The sequence below is a fragment of the Triplophysa rosa genome, linkage group LG3, assembly GCF_024868665.1.
Source record: "Triplophysa rosa linkage group LG3, Trosa_1v2, whole genome shotgun sequence".
NCBI lineage: Eukaryota > Metazoa > Chordata > Actinopteri > Cypriniformes > Nemacheilidae > Triplophysa > Triplophysa rosa.
Window position 1 is genome coordinate 4,868,596 of NC_079892.1, and position 15,894 is coordinate 4,884,489.

Below are 15,894 nucleotides of genomic sequence, written 5' to 3' on the forward strand. Positions count from 1 at the left end.
CAGTAAAAAGTGTTCAAAGTGCTTGTCAAGTTTGACAACACAGTTTTTTTCATTCCATTTCATAAAACTGAATTTAGACATAAAGAGTTTTGGAAGGACATTTACTGCGCTTTGTGTATGGCAGGCCAAATTATCTTTTAATGTAATTTTGCCTTTCATCTGTGCAGACTCATAAAATAATATACAATATATATAATGTGCATTTGTGATGGGCAAAAAAGAACACATGCGGGTGTAACTAGTGGGCTAAAAGGTCAAAAGTTCTAGAAGCCTGTGGGTCCATGTAATTTGTGAAGGTCCGTGAACGGGCCTGTAACCCTGGCCAAGGTCTGTTTAATTGCAACCGTGCATCAGCATTATTTCTGAGAATTAGTTTGATCACCATGAGTTTGCAGCATTATAAAATCAACTTTATTGCATTTAAAATTTGAGATCTGTGAAATTGTGCTCAACAAGAATGAGTGATATCATGTCTTAGATCTCTGATATCGATGGAGGCAAACTATAAAGATAGAGGCCTATCAAAGGTCAAAAACCATCAGATGAGACCTTTCTGTGTTAAATTCACTCTGTCATGCCGTCTTGTAGTGACTTGTAGTTTTTTGTCTGAATTTGATGCATATTCTCTTAAGAAATCCACTGCTTAACAGTTAAAACAATCAACAGTTTGAACAATTCTTTTGTGTGCGCTTGTGTGTTGGATTTTGTTTAACAGACAGTCACTGCTGATTTATTGCTTTGCTTTTTTATTTGTTGTTAATGAGGTAAGTAATGCATAATCTAACACCATAAATAGGGGAACTTGCAATCCACAAAATACATTTTGTGACAGTTCATGATGACCTGGTCCTTTTATGAAAAAGAGAAAGGTCATTTTCACAAATAAAACGTGATAATGTCGAAATTAAGCAGATAAATTGAGGTTTTATGGACCCTGACGATTTTGTTGGACACCTCACACAGAGTTGATATGAGTTCAGATGATGGGAAGGAAAAACCATAAAGACTGATAACAGTACAGTTACAGTTTTTTAACTTATTTTCTGAGATACTAATCTAATGCACAATAAAACATTAGATTAGAATTACAGCCTTTGTACAAGTTTCCATCATTAAATGAATCCAAAGGCGAGATCTGTCCATTGCATTCATCTTTTATTTTACAGTTTGGTTACATACAATCTGAATTGACAACCACAGAAGTACACTTGACACAAATCCTGTTCTTTGCTCCCGGAAAAAAACATGGTAATTTAGTTAAACCAAGGTTAAACTGTGAATTATTTTGCTCGTATTAAAAATGATAGTTGTATGACATGTTGTGACATTTAGTTACTCTTTAACAGTTGTGTCAGCAGTTAAGTGTCTGCTTCTATGAACATTGTCCTTTCATACTTTTGTAAAATGCAGATTTTTATTGAATTGCTCCTGAATCGATTTATAAAAGTGGACTAAGAAGCACAGTAAGCTGTTATAAGACAGTTAGAGGAATTTTTCCCTCAAGCATCCTGCATTGACCACTTAAATATTTGGATGCAGTCACATTACTAGAAATGTAGAACTGTGGTAAAAACATTCACATTTATATTATGAGGTATAACATGCTTTCGATGAAGTTACAGGTTACAACTTTGATCTAAAACAAGTTTCTATTTGCCCTCTTAAACACTGAAGCAAAGCTGTGTTAATGGATGATTTATTAAATGATGTGGGAGGGGAGTCCTCCATCCCTCACATAAAAAGTTCAGCAGATGTCACTTCTCCCCTCTCATCCTCTCACACGGCGACTTTCGAGCATGGCGAAGGGATTCTTCATCAGCAAAACCTTGGGGATAGTGGGAATAGTGATAGGTGCTGGAGCGGTTGCCACCATCATCGCCCTCTCGGTGGTCTACTCCCAAGAGAAGTCCCAGAACAATGAGTTGAAACCCACCTCTGAAGTGACCACCACAAAAGCCCCAACGGTTCCAACGACGGCACCGTCCAACGAACCCTGGGACCAGTGGCGCCTTCCTCAGACGTTGGAACCCGAGTTCTACAAAGTCCTTCTGTGGCCGCGGCTGCAGCCGAACCCTACAACCGGTCTCTACATCTTCACTGGAAGCTCCAGCGTGGTCTTCAAATGTGTGCAGGAGACAGACCTCATCCTCATTCATTCCAGTAAGTTAAACATGACCAAAGATCCCACGCTGACGGCCCACGGCTGCACACCCGCTCCTTCCATTAGGTCGACCTGGATGCAGACGAAAACGCAGTATTTGGTGATTCACCTGGAAGGCAAATTAACTGTCGGGGAAAAATACGAGCTCCATACTGAGTTTGTGGGAGAGCTTTCAGATGACTTGGGTGGCTTCTACCGAAGTGAATATATTGAGAATGGAGTGAAGAAGTAAGTGCTTTACTTTGTGCTTAAATGTTTGTGCTATATCTCTTCTAGACATTTGTGGTACGTTGAGGGTGTTTTTTAGTTCTTTCTCAATTTTAGATTCATATTTTGAATTCCCTGTTGATGTTCAGAGTGGTGGCTACGACACAGATGCAGCCGACGGATGCCAGGAAAGCTTTCCCTTGTTTCGACGAACCAGCGATGAAAGCAGTTTTCAACATCACTCTTCTACACGATCGTGGAACCACAGCCCTCTCTAATGGCAAGGACATAGGTATGTAAAACACATTAGACAACTCATGAACAGGAAATCAATATTGGAACTTTAAATCCATTCTGAGGAATCAGTCTGTGTTATTATTATTATTTTATTTTTTTAGAGAGCATTGACACTGAAGTGGATGGCGTCGAGGTAACCAGAACAGTGTTTGATGCCACCAAAAAAATGTCAACTTATTTGTTGGCATTTATTGTCAGCAATTTTGGTTTCATTCAGAATGGAGATGAAAAGCCCCTGGTATGTATCTTTGAGAAGTTTTAAAGGCATTAAAACCAATTGCTGTTTTAAGGTCAGTGTTTATTCAAAGCTTAAAAAACTGCATGTTTCTTGTCCACAGATTCGAATTTTTGCTCGTCGAGCTGCCATTGAATCAGGCCAAGGGGACTATGCGCTGAATGTGACAGGACCGATTCTAAGATTCTTTGAAGAGTATTATAATTCAACCTATCCGTTGCCCAAATCAGGTGAGATTGCTCTGTTGACTATATTCGGAGCTGAAGATTACCTTTCAAAATGTTTATGTTAAATTGAAAAACTGCAGTAGTATTAAATTCATATTTAAACTTATTGAAACAAACTTCAGATAGCATTTGTTATCATTTTCAAAAATGTACATTTATTTCATACTTTCAACTGTTGAACAGATCAGATCGCTCTGCCCGACTTCAGCGCCGGTGCCATGGAAAACTGGGGCTTAATCACATACAGAGAAACTGCACTTCTGTATGATGAAGAATCATCTTCAAATGGAAACAAAGAGAGGATCGCCACTATTATTGCCCATGAACTTGCCCACCAGGTATGTCAATTTCTAGTTTATAACTATTAGATCACAGTTCTTGATGAATCTAACATCTCTCTCTCTCTCTGTTTGTCTGTACTTTTTATTAGTGGTTTGGAAATCTCGTGACTCTGAGGTGGTGGAATGACCTATGGCTCAATGAAGGTTTTGCATCCTACGTTGAATATCTTGGGGCCAATAAATCTGAACCAGACTGGAACATTGTGAGTTTTTGAAACATTACATGCAAAGGGGCCAAGAATATAATCAAATGTAACTTGATTATATTAGCAGAGAATGTTATATAGCAGAGGATGAAGTACGGCACTAGGATAGTACCTGAGGTCTTGTTTATCCCACAGAATGACCTGATTGTTCTCAATGACGTGCACCGAGTTTTTGCCATAGACGCCCTGGCCTCATCGCACCCCTTATCTTCCAAAGAAGAGGAGATCCAGAGACCCGAGCAGATCAATGAACTCTTTGATGCCATCTCCTACAGTAAGGTAGGGTGTTAGCACTGTTTGCTCATGAAGAAAGTATTGTCTTTATTTGTCTATATTATGAGGTCTGTGGTTATAAAAACAGATTAGACATACGGAATTATGGTCTTCTCCTCTAGGGGGCGTCGGTTCTTAGAATGCTGTCTGATTTCCTTACTGAGGCAGTGTTTACTGAAGGACTCCAAGTAAGTTCTCATTGGACGCTACAGAAAGTAAGGTCAAAATTGAGTCATTGTGGGTTTGATGAACGTCTTGTGTGTCCGTTGCGTTTAGACTTACCTAGAGCATTTTAAATTGAGCAACACGGTGTACACTGACCTCTGGGACAATCTTCAAATGGTATGTTACATAATGTTTCACACCATGTGTGCAAGCTACTTAATGTTACTTAAATAAAAATGTTGAGTTTCAAAGCACTCACGCTAAAAACTTGTCTACAGGCTGTAGACAAGACTGGCACTAATCTCCCCAAAACCGTGCGAGAGATTATGGACCGTTGGGTTCTTCAGATGGGTTTCCCAGTGGTCACTATCAACACTACAACTGGCCAGATCTCACAGAAACACTTTCTTCTGGACCCGGATTCTGTCGTGGAGAGACCGTCACAGTTTAAGTATGCCAAAAAAGATCGTGTTTTATCAGAGAACCCATTACACCACGAAAAAACATGATTTCCAATCAAGAGCAAACACTTAATTCGCTTTTTATCAGATACATTTAGTATCAGACATTAACTTAAGAATCCATCTGTAAAAAAACATTGAATTGATATCAAAATATGTTTCATTTTTCAGTTATGAGTGGTTTGTACCAATTAAATGGAGGAAGAATACCGTGACAAGTGAGCCAATTTGGCTTCTGGAGAAAAATGGTAAGATCTGAAATGTAGTTTCATCTGCATGGACTAAAATTACATTTAAAAAAAATCTTTGTGAACTAATCTGTTGAATTTTAATACATTTTTATTAGCTATAAAGAACGAAATGAAAACAAATGCAAATGAGTGGATTCTGGCCAACATCGATGTGGTGGGATACTACAGGGTCAACTATGACCCAGAAAACTGGAACCGTCTACTTAATGCTCTCCAGACATCCAAAGACGTAAGAAGAATACTTTATTACAGTTGAAGGTGTCGATATTATTGTTAGTTATTATGGCAAGTTCTGTCATCTGGTTTACGTCACAACATTCTAATTTTGTGTTAAATGAATCACAGCAACTTTGCATTTGTTTTCATTTAGGACATTCCTATCATTAACCGGGCACAGATCATTGACGACGCTTTCAACCTTGCTAAGTGCGATTGAAAACCTATTCTTCAGTATTACGAATATACATTTCCATGATCCGTTTAAATGCTCAAATGCATCTCTGTCTTTAACAGAGCAAGAATAATTGACATAACACTGGCTCTACGAACCACGCAGTATCTTTCATCTGAAACCGAGTACATGCCATGGGAAGCAGCTCTGGATAACCTGGACTACTTTTATCTAATGTTTGATCGCACTGAGGTTTACGGCCCCATGCAGGTAAACTTTGTCAATGGATATTTCATAACATCATGAAAATGGGACTGAAATAGATGCTAACACTGTATATGTCATACTTGTAGGCGTACGTTGGAAAACAGGTTAAACCCTTGTTTGAATATTTCACGACTCTTACAAACTGGACAGATGTCGCAAAAGGACATACAGACCAGTAAGTCAAGCACGGATAAGGAGGATGAGAAGTTCTCAATATTTGGATTCGGTTCGGACATTTTTTAGTGTGTCCGAATAGGAATTATGTTTTTGTCTCTGCAGATATAATCAGGTCAATGCACTCAGAGTCGCCTGCAGCACCGGGTTGGAAAATTGTACAACTTTAGTCAAAACATGGTTCCAACAGTGGATGGACAATCCGAATGCCAATCCGTGAGTAGTTTAGTATGATAATAATTACGGATGACAATTATATAAATAAAATAATTATTAATTTAAATTATTCTTTATTATTTTAGCTATTAGTCATAATTACTTTGACCATATGCATTAAGTACAAAACATACAGTGACCCCAAAATGCATCATATATTTTGAATATGGTAAAAGCACGTACATGAGTTTGAAATGTTTGTTAATTACAGATCCATGTCAAATAAAAAAAACTAAATTGAATATTCTTTGTTGATCTCAAAGGAAATCAAAACTATTTTGTGAGGTAGAATTTGTATAAATTTATATGATGTGAATTGTACAAAAAATGACGATGATTATAAAAAGCAATAACGAAGTCCCGCCCCTAAACTTTACCATCACTGCCGCGAAAGCAGATCGCTCTAAAACGTACACATGACACCGTACGAACGTGCTAAGTATGTAAAATAGAAATGTTACTTGCTCAATAAAAGTAATAAAATAAAAAATAGATCGTACAAATCATTGTGATTGTTTTGGAACATGAAATCGGTAGATCCTCAGACATTTTTAATGTTGTTTTGTCATTTTTTCTGCATCAGTATTAAGGCCAACCTGAGATCGACAGTCTACTGCAGTGCCATCGCTGCAGGTGGCGGTAAGGAGTGGGACTTTGCCTGGAACATGTTTCAAACCGCCGCTCTTGCTTCAGAAGCCGACAAACTGCGCGCTGCACTGGCATGTGCCACCCAGCCTTGGTTGCTGAACAGGTACGCTCACTGCAAGTCACCAAAATCACGTTTTTCTCAAGTGCTGCTTTTAATTATTTGAAATTTAACGTTGTAGGTATCTGGAATACACTTTGGATCCGAATAAAATTCGTAAGCAGGACGCCACCTCTACCATTATCAACATCGCAAGTAATGTGGTCGGACAATCATTGACATGGGACTTTGTCAGGGCCAACTGGGCGTACATTTTCAATCAGTGAGTAGAGGATTATGTCATTATTTTCTTGAAATATTTTGATAGACACGTTTTTTTTTTTTTAAATGCTCTCTTCTTGAAACTTTAGATATGGAGGTGGATCTTTCTCTTTCGCCAATCTGATCAACGGTGTCACAAAGAGGTTCTCGACAGAGTTTGAACTTCAACAGGTGGGTGACCAGGATTGGGTTCGATGTACATATTTTAAGTCTAGAATAGGTTTTGAAGGCCCAGTGTATGAAATTTAACGACATCTAGTGGTGAGGTTGTGAATTCCAATCAATGGCTCACTCCACCCCTCCCTTTCGAAGCACTACGGTGGCTGACACAGGACTAAGATGTCGTCACGTTTTCACTTCTTTGTCGAAGGAGATTACGTATTTACAAAACTCTACACTGAATGTTTTGCAACCTGTAAAATTGCAATCTACTTCCATGTTTCAACAACGCAGCTGAAGCAGTTCAGGGATGATAATTCTGCCATCGGTTTCGGATCGGGCACCCTCGCCATTGAGCAATCCATCGAGAGGACTACAGCCAACATCAAATGGGTCGCGCAGAACAAGGAAGTGGTGTTGAAATGGTTCACAGATGCGGCTAAAACTCTGTGATGCACAGATTGTAGTTTGATCTGAGGAGGAGATGAACTCTGGTGTGCTCCATAAACTCTGGTCTAGATGGCTAGAGCATGAAAGAAATGGTTATTTATTATTCATAATGATCTAGATTGCACTTTTTTTCTAGAGGTAATTTCTTCCTATGAAGAAGTTTCGCGGAAAAACATTTTTTTGTTAAACGAAATAACTTTTTGGTATTTATCATTTTTTTTGGTTTTGTCCAATATAAATAAACAAAATTGTTTTAAAATGCTGAGTTTTCCTTCTGTGTGTGTAAATGACAAAAAGTCTAATAAAACACAACACTGCACAACAAATTATTCTAATAAAATTGTATTAAACATTTATTTATCGTGCCCCAAATAAAACTTCTCTCATCATTTATTCATCTTCATGGCATTCAGAACCTGTATATGACTGTAAAAGAAGGTTTTGTGTCCATACAATGGAAGTCAATGGGTGTCAATGTTGTTTGCTTACCAACATTCCTCAAAATAACTTCATTTGTGTTCTGCAGAGTCCTACAGGTTTGAAATGACATAAAGGTGAATGAACGGATGAAAGAAATTTCATTTTTGGTTGAAGTATCCCTTTAACATCGGTGATAAATCTGAAATGACAACCTGCACTGACTATGTCTATTAACAATACACCCAACGTAAATCCACATGAACCTGAACAACCTCGCTGTGTTTGTTTTTCGCACCAAAAACGCGAACATCTTCCCACGATTCTCAGCAGCACATTCTGTTTAAGAGTAATGGCTGCATTTACATGTCAAGGTACGTGCCATGATAATAAATGATCTCAGAGCACTTATCAGGTTACCAAATTCTTTCACTGGCTAGTATCTACGTTAATGGATCAGCCATTATTGTCGGGGAGGAGAGAAGGTGGGAAGATTTCAATAAAATCCTCTTCGCAATGGTGATCTCCGCTGACCTGTGGTGAATCTGATCTAAACATGATCCATTTCAGCCCAATGTGCATTGGATGCACTCTTCTGGGGGTTGCGTCGGTTGCCACCATCGTTGGATTGTGGACGGTTCAGCTTCTCCCGTCTACAGACCCGCCTGCTGAGCCATGGGACCAGTACCGTCTCCCAGACGCTCTGGTTCCAGACCACTACAACATCAGTCTGTGGCCCAGACTCCAACCCAACATAGACGGCCTGTTTGTCTTCACTGGAAAGTCAAGTGTGGTCTTTAAATGCACAAGGGAGACGGATCTCATCCTCATTCACTCCAATAAACTCAATCTGACCTCAGAAGATGGATGTCTGGCTAAACTCTCTACGCTTGGTAACACAGCGCCACCTTTGATTCAGAAGACCTGGATGCAGAAGACAACGCAGTACCTTGTCATACAATTAAAAGGCAAACTAAGTGTAGGAGAATATTATGTGATTTACTCAGAATTCGTGGGTGAACTTGCAGATGACCTGGCTGGGTTCTACAGGAGCGAGTATTATGAGAACGGAGAAAAAAAGTAAGTCCGGTCATTTTAAGTGTTATAACTCTTGGATGGCAGATGGGAGAAACAAATCAGCTATCAAGGCCATTGGGTGTCACGTGTTTGTTTGATGAGCGTCTCAATAGATTTATGTCTGTAATCTTTGCACCATGACATAAAAGTGAAAGATTACTTACTGGAAGTTTTTGTGTACACATGGGGTTACATAACATATTCTCACACATGTTATATGCTCTGACACGTTTCATTGCTTGTTGGTGGAAAATAAACAACTTGTTTCCCTAAAACGGCATACTTATAATTCAACTATACATTCAATCCTTACTGTACGTATAATTCTAATATTTTATGCAGGATTACCGCCACCAGTCAGATGCATCCCACGCACGCCCGCAAGACCTTTCCATGTTTTGATGAACCTGCGATGAGAGCTGTTTTCTACATCACTCTCATTCATGCCAGAGGAACCGTGGCCCTGTCTAATGGAATGGAAATTGGTCAGTTCTGCCACACAAACAGATTCATAGCTATACTGATGTAAAGGAAATATCTCACAAGAATTTGTATTTGTATTTGTAACTATTTTACAAGGTGGCTAATTTATATAAATGCATATAATGTGAATTATACAAAACTGTACGTGGATTAGAAAGAAAACAATAATGAAGTCTCACCCTTAAATCTAAACCTGTCGACTAAAACATACAACCTAAATTCTTTTAGTTTTTTGTTTTATTGTAGTTGTACTAATATTTTTAAATCATATTATTAATATAATAAAGTAATAAATAAAACAAATAATACCATTTTATAATAAAAATTTATCTTTATTTTTATTTATCTATATTTATCTTATCAATTTATTTTTAATGTTCATTTAAGTTTAATTTTTAGCTATTTTGTTATGCGCTTTTGTCAGTTTATTATTAATTTATTTATTTTTACACTGCTAATTAATTTATGTAAGTTTTGGTTTAGTCTTTTATTATTTATTAAATATAGTTCATTTTATAAAATTTTTGAAAAATTAACCATTTTAAAAATAAGTTATTATGAAGTGATTGATATATTGTATTAATTCATAGAATTAATTTATATGTAATATTAATAACAAGATAATAATTTTTGTATAATTTAAGTTTTTCGCAATCTAATATTGTATTGAATAATATTAAATAATAGCTATTTGTTTTCCATTACCATTAATGTTTAGTAGTTTTAGTTAAACACAATATCCCTGCTAGGAATAAAAATGTGTAAAAATTAGCCAACTCTTAAAAAAAGTTACAAATTACTACGAGGTTGTGTTGAAATCTTTGTCAGGTCAAACCTTGACACTGTTAAAGTGTAGGACTTTTCTCCTTTGAATTCTTTAACACATATACAGTGTTAATTTTAGTTGGTTAAATAAATAAATGAAAGAAAGAAATAAACAACTCAAAAAGTACACATGGTGCTGTAATGTATCTTTTACATGTAGAGAAAGTGGACACTATTCTTGATGGCCAAGCTGTTACAGTAACAACATTCGAGCCGACGAAGAAAATGTCCTCTTATCTGCTGGCGCTGGTTGTCAGCGGTGACTACACAAACATCACATCAGCGAACGACACTTTGGTATAGCCATCAACTGCCATTCATATCTAACAAATGTTTACAGCCATAATGACCAATACAACTTTCATATGTGCTGTATGATGTATGACAAGATAAAAATCTCACATTTATTGACCACAAAATGCACCTTGAAGCATATTTGCCCGTAGTTCATGACTTTTATTGTGTTTGCTGAACAGATACGGATATGGGCTCGTGACAAAGCCATCGCTGATGGTCATGGTGATTACGCCTTGAATAAAACAGGGCCCATTCTCAAGTTTTTCGAAAGATATTATAACGTACCGTATCCACTATCTAAATCAGGTATGTTGAAACATCTATGAACATGAAGAGATTTTATTTGTCCGGATGTTAAATATGAATAATATCCTCTGTGAAGACCAGATTGCACTACCTGATTTTTATTTTGGTGCGATGGAGAACTGGGGCCTGGTGACCTACAGAGAGACAAACCTTCTGTATGATCCTCTCATCTCTTCAAATGCAAACAAGGAGAGAATAGCCACCATCATAGCTCATGAACTGGCTCACATGGTATATGATATGTATAGTATGTATATAAAAGGGTTTCATTTGTCCTCTAAACACTGTTAACATTGATATTATGGTTTGTCTGTGGTTTCGGTCAGTGGTTTGGCAACCTTGTGACTCTGCGATGGTGGAATGAAGTTTGGCTGAATGAAGGTTTTGCCTCCTACGTGTCATATCTCGGTGCAGATTTTGCCGAACCATCCTGGAATGTGGTGAGTGTTTATGAATAAATAACATCACTTGTCGAATAGATTTTACAACAGCTTCTGCAATGCATTTGGGGTGCAAAATTAACTTTTTGTCACTATTGCCAATTGCTGGTAAAGTTAAAGAAATTAATAGCCATAAATTGAAAAAAAGGGAAAAAAACCCAGAAACCATAACACAAATTGTAGTTGATTTAATGGTTATAATGGAAATTGTTTTGGTTTTAATGGAATAATGGTTTATTGGTAATGTGTTGGATTTTCTTGATGGGATGGTATCGGAACCAATAAAAACACCATTAAATCCTATTGGAAAAGTCTTAAAACACACTACATAGTCATTTCATGGTTTTAATGGTGAACAGCTGATGGTTTATACTGGTATTTGCAACCATTAGATTTCTATTTGGGTTCTTTTTCAGCAAGGAAATAGCTGTTTCTCTTTATCACAAAAACATTGAGAGCCATGCTGATCGATTCACGGCCTAAATGTAAATGTAATGTAGATGTTGTGTTTTTTCATTTTGGTGGCTTGGGATATGTGTTTTGAGCCCATCTCTCTTACCATTCTCTCAGAAAGATCTGATCATCCTCAAAGATGTTCATCGTGTTTTTGCCGTGGATGCTCTGGCCTCCTCACACCCCCTGTCCTCTAAAGAAGAAGACATTATAAAACCAGAGCAGATCAGTGAGCAGTTTGATGCCATCTCTTACAGCAAGGTTAGACATTTGTGATACTTTTTGATTTGTATAAAACACATTTATTCAGTAACTGGAATGAGGACAAACTTGTGTTGTCTTTTATCTATAGGGGGCGTCAGTTCTGAGAATGTTGTCAGACTTTCTCACCGAGCCTGTGTTTGTCCAAGGACTTAATGTGAGTTTTTTATAATACAATCTTATCCATCTGATATTTCGTCAGAAAGTAGCTAATTTACTTTTTTCCCAAAAGACATATCTCACCAGGTTTGCCTATCAAAACACAATAGGTGAAGACCTGTGGGACCTCCTTCAATCTGTGAGTTACATCAACGATCTTTAAACCCAAGTTCAATTCGACTATTATTTAACCAATATTTTAATATTTGAAGGAATCGTTCACTCATCACTCATCCTCATGTTGTTCCAAACGTGTATGACATTTGGACGAATGTTGGTAAGGAAACAACGTTGGCCCAATGAGACATTTCTCAAAATATCTTCCTTTGTTTTCCACAGAAACAAGGTGTCACATACAGGTTTTTAACATTATGAGGGTTTATTTTGGGATGAACCCTTTAATATAAGAATGACTTTTGTAGGTTCCATATAGAAATTTTGTCAGTACTGCCCTCTAGTGGTGTCACCACAATCAATAATAACTCTCTCAATAAACATCATCAATAGGCAGTTGATAAGACTGGACTAGTTCTTCCCTTAAGTGTCGAAGGCATCATGGACCGCTGGGTTCTTCAGATGGGCTTCCCGGTGATCACGGTGGACACTGGCACAGGTCAGGTGTCTCAAGAACACTTCCTTCTGGATCCTGAATCCAGAGTAGAGAGGCCATCTCCATTCAAGTAGGCCTGAGCTCATTTTCAAAGCTATCTTAGCTACTAAGAATAATGTCTTCAATATCATAATACCTTCAATACTGTGTTCTCTTGATGATCTTTATAGTTATGAATGGATTGTGCCTATCAACTGGATGAAGGTGGGAGCGGAGCAGTCACGGATTTGGCTTTTGGTAAAAACTGGTATGAAGTCAAAATTATATTACAAAAACGTGTATCATTTTTAATAGCATAATTTGTTTAAAAATCAATTCATAATCTTATTGTAGAGGCTCTGAATATACGGAAAAGCACCTGAAGCATTTTAAATATATGAATAAATCGTTTTCTATGCAGCTTTTTACAGTGAAATGAAGATGGCTGGAAATGAGTGGGTTCTGGTCAATCTGAACGTCACTGGATATTACAGAGTCAACTATGATCATATGAACTGGGAGCGTCTGCTGAGTCAACTTAATGAGAATCATGAGGTCTGTACAATACAAACATAGAAAACTCACTTGTGATGGATTGCACAGCTTTGTTAGCTCATCATTTTTTCCCTTTTTCACAGGTCATCCCAGTTATTAACAGGGCTCAGATAGTGGATGATGCTTTTAACCTCGCAAGGTAGAAAAACCTACAATACAATTAAAGTGACAGGTCATCCAGAAATGAATATTCTGTCATCATTTACTCACCCTCCTTTTATTTCAAACCTGTATGACTTTCATTCGTCTAAAAACACAAAAGTAGATATTTTGGTAACCAAACGATGGCGGTACTTATTGACTTGCATTGGTTTTGTGTCCATATAAGAGGTGAATGGGACTGCGCTGTTTGGTTACCAACATTCTTCCAAATATCTTCTTTTGTGTTATGTGAAAGAAAGAATGTCTTGAAAGAAAGTTTGAAATGACAAGAGTGGGAGTAAATGATGACAAAATTCTCATTTTTGGGTGAATTATCCCTTTCAATGGGGGTAGAATTTATATAATAATCTACTATAGTGCACATTCCTTTCTCAATCATGAGCATGTATGGTATTTTATTTATTTATTATACTTTTTTCCAGGGCTAAGATAGTTCCTGTCACTTTAGCGCTTAGATCTACAAAATACTTATTTCAAGAAAAAGAATATATGCCATGGGAGTCTGCGCTCAACAACCTGGATTATTTCAACCTCATGTTTACACAGACTGATGTCTATGGACTTTTACAGGTCTGTCCACAATACATTTTTTTAAAGTCTACGATTTTTGATTGTATATCCTAATGCATTTTGTTGTTGTTGTTGTAGAACTACCTCAGGAAACAAGTGATCCCCCTTTTTGCACATTTTAAAAATATAACTGAGGATTGGTCACATGTACCACCTGGGCATACAGACCAGTAAGTTATGAACGAATTAGCATTTGTATGTCATGAAAAATGATGTTTTAATAAATGATTCACATATGATTTTCTGTAGGTACAACCAGGTTAATGCGATTAGAATTGCCTGCAGTACCGGTGTGCAGGATTGTCAAAGTCTCACCTCAGGCTGGTACAGTCAGTGGATGGATAAACCGGAGCATAACCCGTACGTCTACCCATCTATAGAAAGAATCTTAAGGTTTAGGAAGTGCAGTTGTGCATGTTTTATCATAGATCTAATTCATAAATGTGTTTTGAAGGATTCATCCGAACTTGAGGTCTACAGCGTACTGCTGTGCCATCGCTGCAGGTGGGACTAAAGAGTGGGACTTTGGCTGGCAGATGTTTAAAGACGCCACCATCGCCATTGAGGCTGATAAACTCATGAGTGCCCTGGCTTGCACGAAAAATCGCGTACTTTTAGAAAGGTTTGCATGATCTTTTATTTACAGTATGTGACCATATTGATTATTTCTGGATTTGGATCCCAGTTCAAAGATTACTAACCGCTGTACAAATACTGTACAGATGCATTTACAAAGACATTATTCTTATTTTTATAAAGGTATCTTGGATACACACTTGATGCATCAAAAATCCGAAAACAGGATGCAACATCTGTTATTGTGTATATTGCAAATAATCCGGATGGTCAGATTTTGGCCTGGGACTTTGTTCGAAAGAACTGGGAATACATGTTCACAGAGTGAGTTGAATGGAATGGAATAAACTTAACATACAGTATATAAATGTGTGTTGAATACAAGACTGTATGTGGAATACAGTTCTGATGAACAGGATGAACCTGATTTCTCTGCTTAGGTATGGCGTGGGTTCATTTAACTTTGCCAGCCTCATAAATGGCATAACAAAAACATTTTCATCTGAATCCCAACTTAAGCAGGTGTGTGTGTGTTCTTCCAACAGTACACATTAAAATCATTTATTTACTTGTTAATTTATGCCATAATATTGTACTAATTGAATTGATTAACTCTTACATGTCATGGTGTATGTTAAACTCTAACAAGCGACCCGTCTAATTCATTTCTGTATTTCTAACCTCTCACGCGTGTGAAAAGCTCCTGGAGTTTCAGAGTGATCATTCAGAGATGGGTTTTGGATCGGCGACAGCAGCTCTGCAGCAGGCCATCGAGACCACAAAAGCCAATATAAAATGGGTGTCTGAAAACCAGAGAGAAATCACAGACTGGCTTGTGGCTGAAACTGCTTAAACGCAACAAATACTCTAAGTGACATTAGCATTAATTACTACTTTAATTTAAGTAAAAATGCTCTTTATTTGTATATATGAAGAAAACTATTTGTTGGTTGTAAATAGCTCAATAAATAGTTTATGCATTTCAATAATGTAGATTAATGGTGTTGTTTATAACATGGTTTGTCTGGATACTCGATTCTGATTGGCTGGAAACTGTGCATTAAAACAGTTTGGAGTTTCAGTCAGTTTGATCACCGCTCTCTCTCTTAATAATTAAGTCAAATACACGTTCAATAAGCGTGGTATAAGCGGGATCATTTCAGGTACCTTTGCAAGTGGGTTCTGGATTTAGTCTGTTTCAGTTTGTTGTTTCTTCATGTCATTCCAGACAGACTGGTTGATGATAAGAACAGATCTCTGCGTGAAGCACTGGCTG

The 15,894-nt window shown here is 37.4% G+C and overlaps 2 protein-coding genes across 2 annotated transcripts; both read left to right on the forward strand.

Moving 5' to 3' along the window:
- Nucleotides 1-1,796: 1,796 nt before the first annotated feature.
- Nucleotides 1,797-7,451, forward strand: anpepb.1 (alanyl (membrane) aminopeptidase b, tandem duplicate 1). The gene is made up of 20 exons (XM_057329956.1): nucleotides 1,797-2,389; nucleotides 2,518-2,660; nucleotides 2,767-2,903; nucleotides 3,004-3,130; nucleotides 3,311-3,465; nucleotides 3,558-3,671; nucleotides 3,810-3,953; nucleotides 4,070-4,135; nucleotides 4,224-4,289; nucleotides 4,391-4,563; nucleotides 4,745-4,821; nucleotides 4,920-5,053; nucleotides 5,195-5,250; nucleotides 5,338-5,485; nucleotides 5,569-5,657; nucleotides 5,762-5,872; nucleotides 6,456-6,623; nucleotides 6,700-6,840; nucleotides 6,929-7,010; nucleotides 7,293-7,451. Exons 1-20 carry the CDS (start codon nucleotides 1,797-1,799, stop codon nucleotides 7,449-7,451), a joined length of 2,883 nt encoding a protein of 960 aa, XP_057185939.1.
- A 970-nt stretch (nucleotides 7,452-8,421) lies between these two features.
- Nucleotides 8,422-15,498, forward strand: LOC130551925 (aminopeptidase N). The gene is made up of 20 exons (XM_057329958.1): nucleotides 8,422-8,945; nucleotides 9,285-9,427; nucleotides 10,411-10,547; nucleotides 10,727-10,853; nucleotides 10,930-11,084; nucleotides 11,180-11,293; nucleotides 11,864-12,007; nucleotides 12,099-12,164; nucleotides 12,240-12,305; nucleotides 12,674-12,846; nucleotides 12,947-13,023; nucleotides 13,177-13,310; nucleotides 13,394-13,449; nucleotides 13,895-14,042; nucleotides 14,121-14,212; nucleotides 14,292-14,402; nucleotides 14,497-14,664; nucleotides 14,802-14,942; nucleotides 15,059-15,140; nucleotides 15,319-15,498. Exons 1-20 carry the CDS (start codon nucleotides 8,422-8,424, stop codon nucleotides 15,469-15,471), a joined length of 2,811 nt encoding a protein of 936 aa, XP_057185941.1. The 3' UTR covers nucleotides 15,472-15,498.
- Nucleotides 15,499-15,894: the final 396 nt, after the last annotated feature.